This window comes from Sphaerodactylus townsendi, linkage group LG05 (assembly GCF_021028975.2).
Source record: "Sphaerodactylus townsendi isolate TG3544 linkage group LG05, MPM_Stown_v2.3, whole genome shotgun sequence".
NCBI classification, from domain to species: Eukaryota; Metazoa; Chordata; class Lepidosauria; order Squamata; family Sphaerodactylidae; genus Sphaerodactylus; species Sphaerodactylus townsendi.
The window spans coordinates 3,897,592-3,914,186 of NC_059429.1; the positions used below are offsets into that span (position 1 = coordinate 3,897,592).

Below are 16,595 nucleotides of genomic sequence, written 5' to 3' on the forward strand. Positions count from 1 at the left end.
GGCTCTTTGGGAGCTACAGAGTGATTATTGCTGCTTTAACTAGGGATGCCCAGGGATCCTTTTGCACGCTGAGCAGGTTCTGAACTACTGAGCAGTGGGCCCTCAGCATAAGCAGCTGCCATGGTGATGGATCAACAACATGTCCTCTGACCCACGGGGACCATCCTAAGATTTCAGAGGGAAGGACCATCCTGATATCGGTCACCAGAGATCCTTAAACTGGGGGTTGAGCCATTGACCTTCCGCACAGGAAGCAGATGCTTTGTTTTGGTGAGTCTGTCCTTGAAGAAAGGCTGGAGATGGGTATTCTTGTCTCAGGAGGATTGGAATCTCTCCCATGAGGCCTGGAGAGAAAACCAAACAACTCTTCAGGCCTGCTCAAACACTACCAGGTGTCAGTGGCACAGGGGGAAAAAACATCTGCTCCAGTTCAGCATTAGTTCATTTTTACTCCTCCTGGGATTATTACACTTAAAATCCATTCTCCAAAAACACACATAATCTTTTCAAAGGGATAACAGCACGGACAGAGCAGAAGGGAAAACAAGAAGGGAAGGCTGGACTCACTCAAAAACCCATCTAGTGCAAAACAAAAAGGGGGCTTATAGACATGGGGGAGGGAGCCAAAAGGGGAGTAAACCTCCCACCCCCCTCAAATTCTTAATAAGAGCACCAATTCACTCCCAGCATGAGGTCAGACAACAGGCCAATTTACAGGTCAACTTTTCTGATGCGTGGGGCAGGTGGAGGGAGTTGGGAGCATTATTTTAAAATGTATCTTGCCCATTCTGTGGGGCAAATATTTCTTGCAAACACCCCCCTCCTCTTCTAGCTTCGACAGCTGACGTTATGTCCTGAAAGGAACATGTTGGCTTGTCTTTTTCTTTTTTTTGGGGGGGGGGGGCTGGGGGCTAACTGTGTGGCAAAATAGAAGATGCACTCCCAGCAACTTGCTTGACCTGTCAACGCGAGAAGGGAGAACCATCTGGTGGCATCAGAGCAGGGACCTGCGGATCGGCTCCGGGTCTTTCACGTGGGACATTTCAAACAGCACTGGGGCCCCGAACGCAAGGAGGGGGTGGAAATTCAATCATAGTGGCAAAAGTATAAACATTAATAATTATTATAATATAATAGGATATAGGGTTACGGATATAGGGAGACGATTTTCTTCCCCGTGTGTTCCTTTGGAGGACTGAGTCTGGCCGACGGAGGCTCTCTCTGGGTCACCTCCCAAAGTCATTGCACACGCCCGGAGCTTCCTTGTTGTCCTATGGTCTTCAGCCCCCCGCCCCTTTGGTCGGGTTGATTGTTCAGACGAGTCTTTGCCACGGCCGCCTGGTGTGGGGCTGGGAGATTCCCCGCCAAGGCCACTCCCAGCTCATACGGTCGTCTCATCAGCCTTCTTCTTCAGGAGCTTGGCTGACAGCAGGGAGTGCTGAACAGGGTGAGGGTTTCGTGAGTCTGGGATCATCAGGCGGACTTTCTGATTGGTCCTTCGCCACTCCGAGTACAGCTGGCAATGGTAGCGGAATGAAACCTGATCAGGGTGGGGAGGATGGGCAGATTGCAGAGAGAGAGAGAGAGAGAGAGAGAGAGAGAGAGAGAGAATAGGGACATTATGGAATGGGTAGGGGGAGGAAACCACTTCCCACGCCCATCCACTGGGTGGCATCTTGCTAACTTGGAAGAAAAATATTATCCATCTTTTAGAAAACACAGCGGCTTCACTACAAAAACAGCTGTTCTGACCATCTAGCCCAGGATTCTGTCTTAGCAAGCAATTTATTTTGAACTGGACACACCAATGACTGAACCCAATACTTTTCGCATTTATTATTATTATTATTATTATTATTATTATTATTATTATTATTATTATTAATTGTACTTCATTAACCGCTCAACCCCCAAAGGGCTCTGAGTGGTGTACAGGGCCCATAAACAAGGCTGATAAAACAATAAATACAAATTTATCCTCCTGTTTCCTATTCACTTATGTCGCCGTCTTGTCAAAGTTAGTTCACTTGGGTGGATTTCACTTGATCGCCTTCCAGATTTCACAGGATTTCACGGAAATTATTTCTTGTGCACACTTGACCTGATTTTATGCTGTATTTGTAAAACTGTTCCACAGCTGAGTCAGAAGCTGCCTCATAGGTGATAGATACTGGTTATTTACCAATGTTATCTCAACTGATGGTCAAAATAAAGGTGTTCCCTGTTTAAAGGGACAAAAAGGGCACCCATCTATGGGCGGTTCCAAGTGCAGGGACCTGGCTTCACTTTGTCGCGGAGGGATGTGCAACTTTACTCCCCTTGCAGGTGTAAAAGAAACCAGGGGAGCGATTCTCACCGAGGAAGAAGGGCAAAACGACCCCCTTTCCCCGGGTCTTCCCAACAAATTGTGTCACTGCATAGTTTTGAGAGAATAAAAAAGAGGACTGAGGCAGAGCAATCAAGAGGCACATGGCGCACCACTCACCAGCGTCCAGAGGACATAGATAGTAAAAAGTGCTATGGTCAGCGCAATCAAGCCGATGGCTTCCAAGCGGCTGTTGAATTGCAGGTGATCCTGGGCTCCACGGAGGCACAGCCAGCCCGAGATAGCAGCCAGCGGGGTGATGAAGAGGAAACACACCATGTCGCAGAAGAGGGTCCGCTTCTCACTGCGTGGCCCGGGGTCCTTCAGCCACTACAGGGGGCAGGAAACAGAGCTACATTAAGCAGACAAAGGAATATATGTGGCCAACACTTTGCTGGAAGGAGGAGAGATGCAGCCAAGGATCATCAGCAACTCCAGGCTGACCACCTGTTGCCAGAGCAGCATGCTTGACTGTGTCATGGCTGAATAGTTTAAATAGTAGGGAGACCCGGGTTCAGATTCCCAAACAGCCATTAATGCAATGTTGGATCCAGCATCGCCTGCCCCTGAGGTCTTGGAGACCAAAGGTAGGATGACTGATAGCTAAAATTAGCCCAATGTGATATCAACAGCACTGGCTGCCATTTTCTTTCCAGACCAAATGTGAAGTCCTAAACCAGTGGTTCCCACATAGCGGGTCAGGACCTAAAAGTAGGTTGGGACTCTCTTGCACACAGATCACAGTTCAAAACTGAGGAGAAAACAGAATCGGCTGGGGCAGGAGGCTCTAGAGTGCTCGGTGCCAAATAAGTGCAGGGGAGCAAGAGGGGGAGTTGCAAAAGACACCCTGGGAAGGAGGAGTGAGAGAGAACGAAGCCAACACAGGCCCTCTCTGCACAGACCCTTTGAAACATTTTGAGGCAGGAGATAAAAATGTTTCCTCTTTGGAACATTGTTTTTACCTCGGAATATTTTATTTGCAGCCTCAAAACGTTTCACACGAATGGCCTTTTAAAGCGACGCTTTAGATGAATCATTTTAAAAACAGCTTCATTTGCCTGTTCGATCTAAGACGTTTCCCACACTTCTCTGCCTTCCCTGAACTTCCTCATTGGCGCCATTTTTTCAGCTTACTCCTTGACCCTAGTCCAGTGGTGGCAAACCTATGGCACTCCAGATGTTCATGAACTACAATTCCCATCAGCCCCTGACAGCATGGCCAATTGGCCATGCTGGCAGGGACTGATGGGAATTGTAGTCCAGGAACATCTGGGGTGCCATAGGTTTGTCACCACGGCCCTAGCCTGTTTTTTCAGTAGTTTTTTCCTGTTTTTCCAGAAGGTTTATTTATTTGGGGGGGGGGGGGCTAATCACTGAAGGAGGGGTTGCAGACGGTGCAGAGAACTGCAGCACTACGCTATGAAGCACAGAAGCCACATTCTCAAACCAAAAGGGGAAAGGGGGGGAAATCACAAAACGACAGCCAGGAATCGTTTGAAGGAAGTAAGTGTAGACAGACATTGTGGTAAAGGGAGAGGGCGCAGCAGTGGAATTCAAATAATTTAACAACTGGTTGTTTACAAGTACCATTTTAACAGCCGGTTCTGCCAAAGGGGTGCGAACCGGCTGAATCCCACCATTGGAGAGGGGGAACTGAAAGTGTTTTACAAGCATTTTCAGTGATTTGTGCGGAAAGGGCCACTATGCGGCAGTTGCTGCTGAAACAACTTTATTTTAGTTTGCCCAGCCAATCAGATCTCCAGCAGCCAATCAGAAGACCGACTGAGAAAGAGCCCCGCATGATTCCACCCACTTTCTAACAACACTTGGCAGGCACCAGAAAAGTGTCCGAGGCATCATGGCGTCCACAGGAGCCTCTCTGGGCACCCCTGCTCTATTTCTCTGACCAGTCCGTGTCACAAAATAAAATGCAACCTTGTTCAACGTTAATGTCAAGGGGACGTTCCTGTGCTTTATACAAAGAAGAGGACAGTAGGGTGGACATTATGCAAGAGGGTCCCAAAACATGCAGTAAGTTTAAGTTAGTTAGTTAGATTCTCCCATGCTAAGTAGCACATAGGGCAACAAGTGCTCTCCAGCAGCTCCGGGCTTGGGTGAAAGTTTCAGCCTTTTCCCGTGCAATATTCAGTGCCTTCAGGTCTTGCTCAAACGTTCTCCTTCAGGTGTTTCGGGGGAGTCCTCGCTGTCATTTGGCATCAGGAGGAATCCACCTCATTGCTGTCCTTGAGATCAAACCATTCCTGTACTAGCTCATTATTTATTCTGTGGTGAACTTCCCCTACTGTATCTTCTGATCCATTTCCCCCCAGTTGAGCACTGTTTTTCTTTTGGGGAAAAAACTAAGGCAAAGATGGTGTTAAATAGTTTTCTCTGTCCCATTAGAATTTCACCATCTTCTCCACACAGTGACCCTATCATATCCTTTTTCTTCCTTTTGCTATGGACGTAACCAAAAAATCCCTTTTTATTGCTTAGATAGATAGATAGATAGATAGATAGATAGATAGATAGATAGATAGATAGATAGATAGATAGATAGATAGATAGATAGATAGATAGATAGATAGATAGATAGATAGATAGATAGATAGATAGATAGATAGATGATGATAGATAGATAGATAGATAGATAGATAGATACAGATATTTATTATTCTGACTGCCTTTTGGCCCAGCCAATAGTTTAAAATCAAGAGTACATGTGAATACATATGCACTCCACTTATACAAAAAATATAATATAAATTAAAATCCATTTACTTAAAATCTATTAATAAATAACATTGGCTTCAGGCATTATTACAGTCCTCATCACACAGTGCGGCTCTTTGTTTTAATAAGGAACTACGCTTGTTGTGTACCAATATACAAAATTTAGCTACCTTCTGTGAAATGGCAGAAACACGATCTTCTAATAATATTCTTACAGAATTCGTATCTGAGTTATCAATGAATGGGTATACATGATGAGTTAACAATGGTTGGATCAACAGCTTCCTTTCACCTTCATGTAACTTGCAATGCAGTAAGATATGTGACATTGAGTCTACTTCCCCTATTTTATTGCTTTTAACATCTCTCACAAGTCTGAGCTCATTGTGAGCTTTAGCTTTTCTGACTTTCTCCCTACATGTCTTGGCTATTTGTTTGAATTCCTCTTTAGTAATTCCCCTCCTTCATTCGGGATCCGTTTGCTTGCTCTTCGTTTCGCCTGTAATTCACAATGGTTGGCTCTCGTCTGGCTGCACCCACCTTGTGCATTCAGAGGAAACAGGAAGTGAATATTTTTGGAAATAACACTAAGGAAAACAGCAACATTGAATGCTCTGGGGAGGGAAAATGCATCCAGCCAGATCACAACTGAAAGCTCCGGGTATCAACCTGTGATCCTGTCATCTCGTCACACATACTGCTGTTTTGCATCTCTCCTACATTCCTGTGCATGTCAAGCAAACATCAGGTGCAGAATCTCCACTTCTAGTTTTAAAAGAGTCCTAGGGGACAAGAGAGCAAATCTGTATCACAGTTGCTATTGTGAAGCAAGCCTTTATTGGCATAGGCAGCAGTACAACAATAATAAAAACAGATTAAAAAGCATATACAATACAGGACGAAGGAAATCTACTGGTGTTTAGTAATTTCCAGAAGAAAGACTGCCACTATCATACAGAGAGAAGGATCAGGATTGTCCAACAAGTAGTGTAATCTAATGAAGTCGGGGAGATGGGGTAAATGTAAAGGAGTGAGATTCACATACTTGGATCTGATTTCCTTGAATCTGAGACAGTGAAGTAATTGGTGGGCCAGGGATTCAACTGAGCCATCGTTACATGGGCACAATCTTTTAGCCTTTTCTTGCTTATTAAATCTGCCATGTAACAAGGCAGAAGGCATAACATTAAACCTGGCGAGCATTATGGCTCTCCTTTGAACAGGGTTTATTAAGCAATACAGGTAGTGTGCCATATCACAGTTGCTAAGGAAAAAAATGATAGGGTGGTGCCATCTATGTTATGAGCTGGTAACCCCTGTGGGGAACAGGATATGGGAACTCAGAGGGCCCCCAGGCACATGCAAATATGCCTCACCCCCCGCCCCCGAGGTGGACAAATCACTCCACACTGTGCCACAGAGGGAAAAACATCTCACCGTGTAGAGCCTCTGAAGATGCCAGCCATAGATTAGGGTGAAATGTTGGGAGCAAAAACTGCCAGAGGGCAGCCACACACCCAGGAAAACCCACAACGGCCAATCAGAGAGGCTATGGGTGCGTTCTACCGGGTGTGTTCTTACGACAGGCTAACGCATCGCCACTCCTGAGCTGAGCACCAATGCAGTCAAGGACGCTCACCTCTGTCAGGGGTCGGGGTCTTCTCTCCACGACAAACTCAGTGTGGCAGAGTTCACAGTAGCTGGTGTTTGAGGAGGACAGCCACTTCTCCAGGCAGCTTTTGTGGACGGCCCCCAGCGTGCCGGTGCAGTTGCAGGGGGACAGCAGGCCCTCTCCACTTCCACCTTCATGACAGATCCGACAGATGGGGCCATCACTGCAGGAGAGAGAAAGGAGAAAGGGCCAAAGCCACGGTCAGAGATGGGGTTGGAGGGCAGAGCCGGAGTGACACTCATGGCCTTAGGTGTGGACTGTGCTTGCCATGTGGTATTGTAGCCAAATCCACAAAAGCAAAACATTTTCTTCCGTGAAGCAATCCCACACTTTACAAAACACACCCCCGTGGCTCATTGCCTGGAATTTTCTGCGAGGTTAAGAAAAAGCCCGGCATTGCCCTGCTTGTACTGACGCATGACAGAGAAAGAGGGGGAGTGCTGTGCATCACTGTCACCGGTGACTCCTTTACAGCTTAGAGATTCCGTCCATAAAGAAAAGGTGGCAATTCTGAAGCTACTAGCACTGTCTCTAGATTTTTAGCAGAAATAGTTGAAGTTAAACCTAGATTAGATTAATATCTGCATTTTAAATACTGTGTTTCAGTATTTACCTAATGGAGTATTTAGTATTTGCTTAATGGAGTATTTACCTAATGGAGAGGCCAGTGGCGTATCTGCCTAGGGACAAGGGGTACCCCTTGTCCCCGGGTGCCACTCTTCTGGTCACATGGGGGGCACAAAATCTGCCCCCCACGTGACCAGGAAGTCCTGCTGTCAGTGGATTTTCGTGTGCCTCGACCCCGTCCGAGGCACACAAAAATGGTCGACGACAGCAGGACTCTGCCTGCCCTCAAGCACCCTCCCAGCCCAACCCTGGCCTCCACCCTCCCTGCACTTGCTGGGCTCCCCAGCCAGCAGCCAGCGATCTCTTCTGACCTCCCCTCCGGGCAGGCCAGGAGAGACTGCAGTCCCACCCTCAGAGACCTTTTATAAGCATTGAGGCAGGGGGTGGGACTTGGGGAGCAGGAAGTCCCACCCCTTCCTGCTCCCCAAGCCCCATCCCCTGGCCTCAGTGCTTATAAAAGAAGGTCTCAGAGGCCGGGACTGCAGACTCTTCTGGCCTGCCCAGAGGCCAGCCAATTGGCCATGCTGGCAGGGGCTGATAGGAATTGTAGTCCATAACATCTGGAGTGCCAAAGGTTCACCACCACGGCCCTAGACCTTTCCCATATCCATGGTGACATGGGTGGGGTTGAGGGCAGTGGGGGGCGGACCCTGGGGGGCGTCCTGAAGACAATTTGTCTCCGGGCGCCATTTACCCCTGGCACGCCTCTGGGAGAGGCCAGAGTTGGTCACCCCAGTATAGACTGTTAGGAATGTACTATATTTTAATTAATGAGATTTTATTGCTAACGGACGCTCTGTATAATGTTATTGTATTTGTTGGAACCTGCCCCGAGTCTGCAAAGGGAAGAGCAGTCGACAAATAGAATGACATAAAGTCTTAAAACCGTAAGGTTCTCACATATAAGGGAATGCTGTGATAAGTCAGCAGGATTTTTTTAAACATGTACCTCGCATCTCAGTAAGAAAGGTGAAGCAAAGGAAAATATACCAATTACGCATTTTCCAATGTGGTTACCGCAAAACCTCTGGGGGAGACGGCATCGGGGAGAAAACAAGCTATGTACCGGGAGCCGGAAGTGTTAATCGTGAGCTGAAGGTGTCGAATCATCCGAGAATGGGACCGCAGGCTACATCAGGCCAGGCATCTGATGTACACACTATTACCAGAAGCTGAGCATTCCATGGAGGCACAAGACTTCACAATGGGGGGATGAGAACTCTCTACAGATGTAAAAGATGACTGCACATCCTCACTACAAACTAAGCCCTAAACTTATTTTGCAGACCTTCAAGGCTTTAACAGGTGCTGAACGGAGGCTGAGCTTTTGGTGATTAGGTAACCGTTACAGCCCATTCTCCATGAGGGAGGGGGCATCACCGGCTTACCTCTGGGTCCCCAGGGCTTTGATCACCGTGGAGAGCAGCCGGCCGTCCTTGGCCGTGACCTGGGTGACATACTGGGGCCGCCCAAGGTCGGAGTCTTCCACTGACTTGGACAGGGCGGCGCTTCCGGGGCAATCGCACAGCGAACCAGGAAGGTGGCAGCAGTCGCCCGTCGTCATGGCAACAGGGAACGCACTCGTGCTTCAGTGGCCCAACTGTGAAGTCATGATCGGCCTGGAGCAAGAGGGGGGGGGGATGGAAAGCTGATCAAAAGGGGGGCTGGGGGAGGACACTCAATTTGCACCCACGATGATCCACGAATGGCCTCCCCTCTGCCCATTCGCAGAGTGAGGCGCACACTGGCTCAGCTGCTACCTGCTGTGGAGGGGCCACAGCTCACTTGTTGGAGCGATCCCCAGCCAACCAACTCCAGGCACGGCAGCATCATTCTTGCCCCAGGGATCAGGGTATCCCAGCCGTGTGTTTCAATTCCATCTTGATGCATTTCGTAACAATTCACAACTATAGGCTTACCTTGATACTTCAGGATAAAGGCCCAATATTGATAATTCCTAATTGATAATTCCAATTTTTTTAATCCCATCATTTCAGAGGATCGCCCAACTTGTTTTTCGTCACCTCTTATGACCCAAGTGTCTTTTTTTAATTTATTGGACTCATCAAGTTACTGATCTGCCATTTTTTTTAAAGTGCTCGACCTGCCAATTGGTCCAATTGTTTGTGACCTGACCTCACGTTCCAGTTGAAAGCAGCAGGACTTACTTACAAGTAGTTCACTCCAGAAGGAGTAGCAGTCGCCTCTTCTTCCAAGCAACTGGTTTGATGCACATGGAGACTTATCCAAACTTTAGCAACCAAGCCATGGGCTAGAAACAGGCCTCTGCAAAGCTGGTAACAGATCCAGACGGGAAATGGAGGCTCCGTTTCAAACTGCGTATTAATTATTTTTGTAATCAGTGCTAAATACATATTTTTTCATTGCCCCACAAAACCAATCTAAAAAAAAAAGTTGGTTTCAGTACTCTGCATTTATTTTTTTTGTATTAATTTTGTATTATTATGAATCGTCTTTAAAACGTACTGTCGAAGGCTTTCACGGCCGGAATCACTGGGGTGTTGTGTGGTTTCCTGGCTGTATGGCAGTGTTCTAGTAGCATTCTCTGCTGACGTTTCGCCTGCATCTTCAGAGGATCTGTTGGTAGTAAAACAAGTGGAGTATAGGTACCTGTGGAATGTCCAGGGTGGGAGAAAGAACCATCTCCCACCCTGGACATTCCACAGGTATATATACTCCACTTGCTTTACTACCATCAGATCCTCTGACGATGCCAGCCACAGATGCAGGCGAAGTCAGCAGAAAATGCTGCTAGAACACGGCCAGACAGCCTGGAAACCACACAACACCCCACTTATTTAAAATATTACCATTTTCCATTAAAGGTTCCCCTTGACTCTCTTTACAATATCAGTCTCTTCTACCTGAGTGAGCAGGTCCCATCAAAATTGTAAGCCCATGCCAACAGCCCCACCTGAGCCCACCCTGTTCTGGCCTTTCACACATTCAAGGAACAGCTCTCCAAAAAGCAAAAATGCACACAATCAGACGAACCCTAGAATTTCTGTGGCCCCAGGTTGCAAAGAATTCATTATTATTATTATTTATTGGACTTAGTATATCGCCCAATGCCCAAAGGGCTCTTGAATTGAATTGAATTATGGAGACAAGTTACAGAATTATGGAGTTACACTGAATTATGGAGACAAGTTACAGAAATGAATGAACACAAAAGTGTGTTGGGGAGGGGGGGATCGTCTTCATATTTATTTCTCCCAACTTAAAACTCTTCAAGCAGCTTCCCATGGTTGAAAGAAATGTATCTTTTCACCCCGGCCCTGAAAAACACGCCAACAACTTAAAAAAAAACCCCTGAAAAAAACTATTTTGTTACACATTTTTAAATTGATCGATCCAACTTATTTCTTTTTTAAACTGCCTCTCCAGAAATGTTCAGGCTCATCCTCAAACAGCTATCCAGTGAAGAGACAAAAGAAATAAATGTTGCAAACTTAGCTGCTACTGGCTGTATTATCAACATATGATAACAATAGATACAAGTAACTCTATATACCAGTGATGGCGAATCTTTTTGAGACCAAGAGCCCAAATTGCAATTGGAATGGAACAGCCAGAAAGCCCTTAGTCACCGAACCCACCCCATAAAAAATCTATACCTACGTCACTGCCTGCCCCATGAGGCAAGTTACGCTGAAAGAGAGCTAGGCTGCCACAAAGTCACTCAGGGAGCTTCTTGGCAGAGTAGGGATTTGAACTCGCTACACCCCACCAAAGCAAAACAAGTATGCCCCTTCCCAGTGCTGATCTGGAGCCTCCGAAAAGGTCAGCCGGGTTCCTTCATCATGTCTTGAGTTAAAAGCATTGCGCAAAACGTTTCAGCTCTCATCTGGCCTACTCCTGGCGGCAGTGCTGGAATCGTTGCGAAGGCGGACTTTTCTGACGCCAGTGGTCCTACTGGCTGAACCCAACCAGCGCCCCGTGCTAAATCAATCCATTACCACCCCAATTCGAAACAGCTATTCTCCCCTGAGCACCTCTGCCCATCATAGAAATACCTTCAAACCTAAAAAGGAGGTTATTAGAATCCAGGAGAATAAAACACACGAATACCCAGAGGAACAACACAAAAAAATAAAAGCACACGAGGGGGAAACTTGTAAGTCGTCTGGGCCCTCATGATCACACAGTTCCCCTCCCAGGCATCCTTTCCACACAAAAAAGAAAAATGCCTCTCTTCTCTTCTTGATGCAGCTACTCTCTTCCACGGCTCCTGTCACGCTTCTTCGTGCAGCACAAGATAAAATGTGTGGCACTTGCTGCCACAAGATCAGGTTTTGGCTTCCAGCTTAGATGGCTTCTTCGAAAAGAAGAGGAACAAAAATGCATGGGAAAGAAGTCCACCCGTGCCCATCAGTGTTGCCAGTTTAAAGGACTTCTGTGTCTAGAGCCATGGTGGTGAACCTATGGCACTCCAGATGTTCACAGACTACAATTCCCATCAGCCCCTGCCAGCATGGCCAATTGGCCATGCTGGCAGGGGCTGATGGCAATTGTAGTCTGTGAACATCTGGAGGGCTACAGGTTCGCCACCACTGGTAGAGGCAGCCTAAGAGAAGATGTTGGGAATAAAGAAGAGTGGGAAGAGAGCACTACCGTCTTCTTGAGCGAGGTTCCTAAGGGCACCTGCATGAAACAGAACCAGCTGCACAGACCCCAGGCCAGGCCCAGAGAAGCACTCCCCATCACCAAGAGGATAACCACATTCTATACATAAAACCTTTATTAGGCATAACACCAATATAACAACCAGCATTATCCAGGCAAATGTTCCATACATAAAACCATCACAGGTATTATTCCAAAGTTCCTAAAAGGAACCTAGCTACAGAATTTAAAATCACAGAAGAAGAGTTGTTTAGTAGGAATGCAACCTTCCCAGCAACAGAGTATTCCTTAAACTTAGCAGGAAGAAGAGTCAAAAGCCTGGGGATAACCACATTCGTTCTGTTGTGCCGTCAAGTCACAGCAGAGTTGTGGCGGCGTGGGGTTTTCCCGGCAAGAGGCTAATCGGTGGTTTGCCATTGCCTGCCTCAGCATCACAGAGAGCTTTAATAAGGAGGCTGTCAAATTAATAAAAGATGAGTGCACCAGCAATATACCTCTGAATACCATTGCTAGGAAGCCACATCGGGGGAAGGGCCTTGACTGCTATGCCCTACTGTTCGCCTGCCACAATAACTGGCTGGCCTCTATGCACAAGAGGATGCTGGACTAGACGGACCACTGCTCTGATCCAGCAGAGCCCTTCTTGCGGCTACACCCCCTAATCCTTTCAGGAGCAGCTGACTTCCAAATACCACCTGCTTGGATGCTAAGAGGGCAGTTGCCTTCATGTCCACTTTGGTAACCTTCTTCAGTGGTCTTTAAAGGAAACAAGATATTGATGGAGCTTGGTCCAACCAACAGGGATATTCATATGGGGATTTCTACCAACACCTATTAGCTGCAACAGCAAGATGGGTCCACCATGTTCCAAGACAGTCTACCTCAAACTACCAGATGCTGTGGGGCAAACAACATGGAAGGGCAGCTGAGTTCATGGACAGCAGAGTTCATGGACCCCCAAATTCTGCATCGGTCTGCAGATTCAAAAGGCTAGTCCATGGAAAAGGAAGCATCCAATCTCTATTAGTCATAACACCTAAACAAAACCTCCATATGTGGAAGCAACATACCTTTGGGGAGAAAGGCAAGAGGGCAACCATCTTCAACAGAGGGTTTTCTGATTAGCCATGGTGGGACACAAATTGGATAAGCCTCCTTAATCAAAACCAGTTGGGCTCTTCACAGTGAAGACATTACCTGCGCCAAGCAAATGAAACCTCCACATTCCAAAGCAGTCTACTTTTACCTACATGAGCCCAACACCATTTCTCCATGCATACCTAACCGGAACAAATGAAAACAGTACGAGAATGCAATGCGCAGTATCTAGCTAAGTCATCGCTCATTTTCTGTCCTTATTATATGTTAAAAATAAATAAACACAGGAGTATAGGTTTAGCAGTAGCTCTCACCCATAATAGCTAAATGAAACCACCACTTTTTGGGGGGAGGAGGATAGCTCTGGTGTCTAGGGACCAATAACTATTTCTAGCTTACAGAACCAGAAACTATTTCTAGCTTACCTGGTCACTCCTGGATGCTGACCTAGACGAACCTCTGTCACACAGCAGAGCTCTGCTTCTGCTCTCATTAAAGGAGGGTGAGACCCATTCACAAGAGGCAGAGAAATCCATTAGCTTTTACATCTAAATGAAGCTTCCATGGTCACAGTTAGCCTATCTGAACGCCGATCACGGGGAGCACCAACCACCAAAGAAGGTCTGCGGCCTTCCTACCCTGCTTGTCTATCTTCCAGTGCCAGCTGCCTGTTGGCAGGGGATGATGGGAATCATAGTCCACGAACATCTGGAGGGCCTGAGTCTGACACCCCTGCTTTAGAAGCTCCTTTGGGTCTGTTTTGGCTGTCCAGAGACTAATAAATCTTAATCATACTTAACTGCCACACCAGCAAAAACTAATTTTTTTTAAATTCCCCCCCCCCCCCGGGCCAAAAAAATGAACAAATAGGACATGAAGACGTCAAGGGTAGACTGTCAAATAGGACATTTTAATCCCCCCCCCCCCGTGCATATCAGTATTTCTTCTCTACTAAAAAAGCAAGATACATTGTATCACAAGGGTTCCCCAACATTTCAACCATGCCCCTCTATTTCCCCGATCTCCAATAGCAGCCTTCAAGTTCTACCAGAGGTTCTAGGCTTTCTTTTCAGTTCCTACTTTTAAAAATCTCACTTGCAGAAGTGTCCAACTGTGGCTCTCCAGATGTGCATGAGCTCGTGAATATCTGGAGGGCCACATTTTGACACCTCTGGTCTAAGCCATAAATAAAATGCTAAAGCGGAGGAAACTTTGGTCTGGTCCTGCAGGGATTATAAACGAGGATTCGACAAATTCAGCGCCTGTTGATGGCTCTGCAACCTTCTTAAATGGGTTTCCGAGGAAACAAATGGAACCCCTAGTTGAAGAGCCTGTCTACCTTTGACCTACACTTTAAGAGCCCCCAGCTGAAGAGACAGTCTACCCTTGACGTGCAGTTAAAGAGCCCCCAGTTCAAGTGGCAGTCTACCCTTGACGTGCCAGGCTCCCCTGCGCATCCTCCTGTCCCGCCCCCCGCCCTGCACGACGCTTCAGACTCCCTCACCTTTCCCCCCCTCCCTCACGGAGAGGGGGAGCTGCTCCTGTCTCTCACCGAAGCCCCGCCCCTTCCTTCTCTCCGTCTCGCCGCGCTTCCCTTCAGCGCCGAATCCCGGCAGGCCGCCCCATCTTCCCAGGGTGGTGGCGGGGGCAGGCCGCTCCTGCGGCCGCCTTCCGCCTGCCTCTCTGTCAGCGGCGTCCGCCGGAGCTGCGCACCTGACTGAAACGTCACCACGCCCATTTTCGCTCGCTCAGCCAATCCGTTCGTAGGATGGCTAGGAACGACAGGAAGTTGTGCCCAATCGGAGGACACAGGCAAGAAAATAGCCCGCCTTTCGTGGTAGAGCTCCGTGGATCCGCCCCCTTTTCAGTCTTTCAGCCAATCAGTTCACAGACCTCGAAAAAAATAAAAGCGACGGGAAGCTTCATCCAACTACCGATCTCGGAGGACGTGGTTCCTGCGCATGCGTGTTCGGCGAATGCCCCGCGAGCCGTAACGGTCATACCTAACGAGCCAATCAACAGCCTGGGCTCGAGGCCGGGCAACGGAAGGACGGAGAAACGAAGTCTCGCGACGGGGCGTGGCTTTACGATCTCAGCCGCGCCCACTGTGTTTTGAACTGTGCCAAGTCCAAGAGGAGAAAGGGCAAGGATTGTGAAGAAGCGCCCAGGCGCCTCCGGCCCTCTCTTGCAGAAATTTGGGCGGAGAGGGGACTGTAGTGTATAGTGCATACACACCAGGGGTGTCCAACTGTGGTAGCCCCTCCAGATGTTCATGGACTACGATTCCCATCAGCCCCTGCCACCATGGCCAATTATCTGCCTTCCAGCCCCGGCTCCCTGATCTATGCCCCTTGCTGATGGGAATTGTAGTCCATGAACATCTGGAGGGCCCCAGTTTGGACCAGGCAGCTGGCACTGAGGCAGACAATTTACCATTCTGACAGGGGGTGATGGGAAATGTAGTCAACAGACATCTGGAGGGCACAGTTGGACATCCCTGGTTTAGGCAAGGCAGCTGGTGCTAGAAGGCAAACAATTGACCATGCTGGCAGGGGCTGGTGGTGTAGTAACAGCTAGGACATAGAGATGCTTTCATATTTTATTAAGAGCTTTAGCAAAGGCATAGTCATTGTTATTTGATAAAGACTTAATGGACTTTTAAGATTTTTAAGCCATTTGTCATTCAACAACTGACAAGATAATTCCCTTTTGGTGCTTGACTAAAGCTAGGGCCCTCTATCCTGTTCTCCAGGGAAACAGTTGGGACCCATAACTTGTCAAAGAGAATGGGCTGAAGCATGAATTTCCCTGGCAGAACAGCAGGTAGTTGAATTCCTTCTCTGTGTTCAATGATGTTCCGAAGAACACTGGACACTTTTGACAAACACTTGAATTAGGTCTTTTTCCTCCCCTTCAAGTGATAAGACTATGAATTATAGTTTGGGCCATTGTTCTATGGTCTCGCAAATCAAGGAAACTGTCAGTTAAGTGAAAAAGGGGCTCTGAATCTCATTAACATAGTAACATCTCCACCTTCAAGCCCTTTCCCCTGCCATATTCTGATCATAGATCCTATGAAGTTGTCTGTAAGAGGCTTCACCCATCTTTTCAAGCAAAAGTTGGTCCCACAATGATGTAACAATTGATGTAGGAGTGATTGGCATATGTATTTCTATAAAGCCTTCAAAGTTTGATTGTAATATCGTTTTTACTGTTAGCTAGAAGTCTATTTTGGCTGCAGTCTAAAATAAACTTGATTTTTGCTTATCACGTCCTGACATCTGACCGGTTGGATTTGCATGTGGCGCCACGGTCAAGAGCTTGGACTCCCAAATAGGGGAATCAAGGGGAATTGTAGTCTACGAACATCTGGAGGACCAGAGTTTGGTACTCTTGGCATACACGGCAATATATTGCTTGCCCTTTCTACATTTGGAACATAACCCTTTCAAC

General features: G+C 47.4%; 1 protein-coding gene across 2 annotated transcripts; it reads right to left on the reverse strand.

The window, feature by feature from the left end:
- Positions 1–429: 429 nt before the first annotated feature.
- On the reverse strand, positions 430–14,845 carry MARCHF2 (membrane associated ring-CH-type finger 2). 2 transcript variants are annotated; one of them, XM_048498050.1, is made up of 5 exons: positions 14,695–14,845; positions 8,786–9,016; positions 6,738–6,933; positions 2,486–2,695; positions 430–1,540 (listed from the first exon to the last, which is right to left on the reverse strand). In XM_048498050.1, exons 2-5 carry the CDS (start codon positions 8,959–8,961, stop codon positions 1,382–1,384), a joined length of 741 nt encoding a protein of 246 aa, XP_048354007.1. In that variant the 5' UTR covers positions 8,962–9,016; positions 14,695–14,845; the 3' UTR covers positions 430–1,381. The 2 variants fall into 2 exon arrangements, with proteins under 2 accessions (XP_048354007.1, XP_048354006.1); XM_048498049.1 differs by having other exon boundaries at positions 14,647–14,845.
- Between the last annotated feature and the right edge of the window lie 1,750 nt (positions 14,846–16,595).

What these genes read in the sequence shown, in the direction of transcription:
- MARCHF2 (XM_048498050.1), bottom strand. Translation starts at nt 8,961, where the DNA reads ATGACGACGGGCGACTGCTGCCACCTTCCTGGTTCGCTGTGCGATTGC. An exon ending in AAAGCCCTGGGGACCCAGAG is followed by an intron (nt 6,934 to 8,785) that starts GTAAGCCGGTGA and finishes TCTCTCCTGCAG; the next exon opens with TGATGGCCCCATCTGTCGGA. An exon ending in TCTATGTCCTCTGGACGCTG is followed by an intron (nt 1,541 to 2,485) that starts GTGAGTGGTGCG and finishes CACCCTGATCAG; the next exon opens with GTTTCATTCCGCTACCATTG.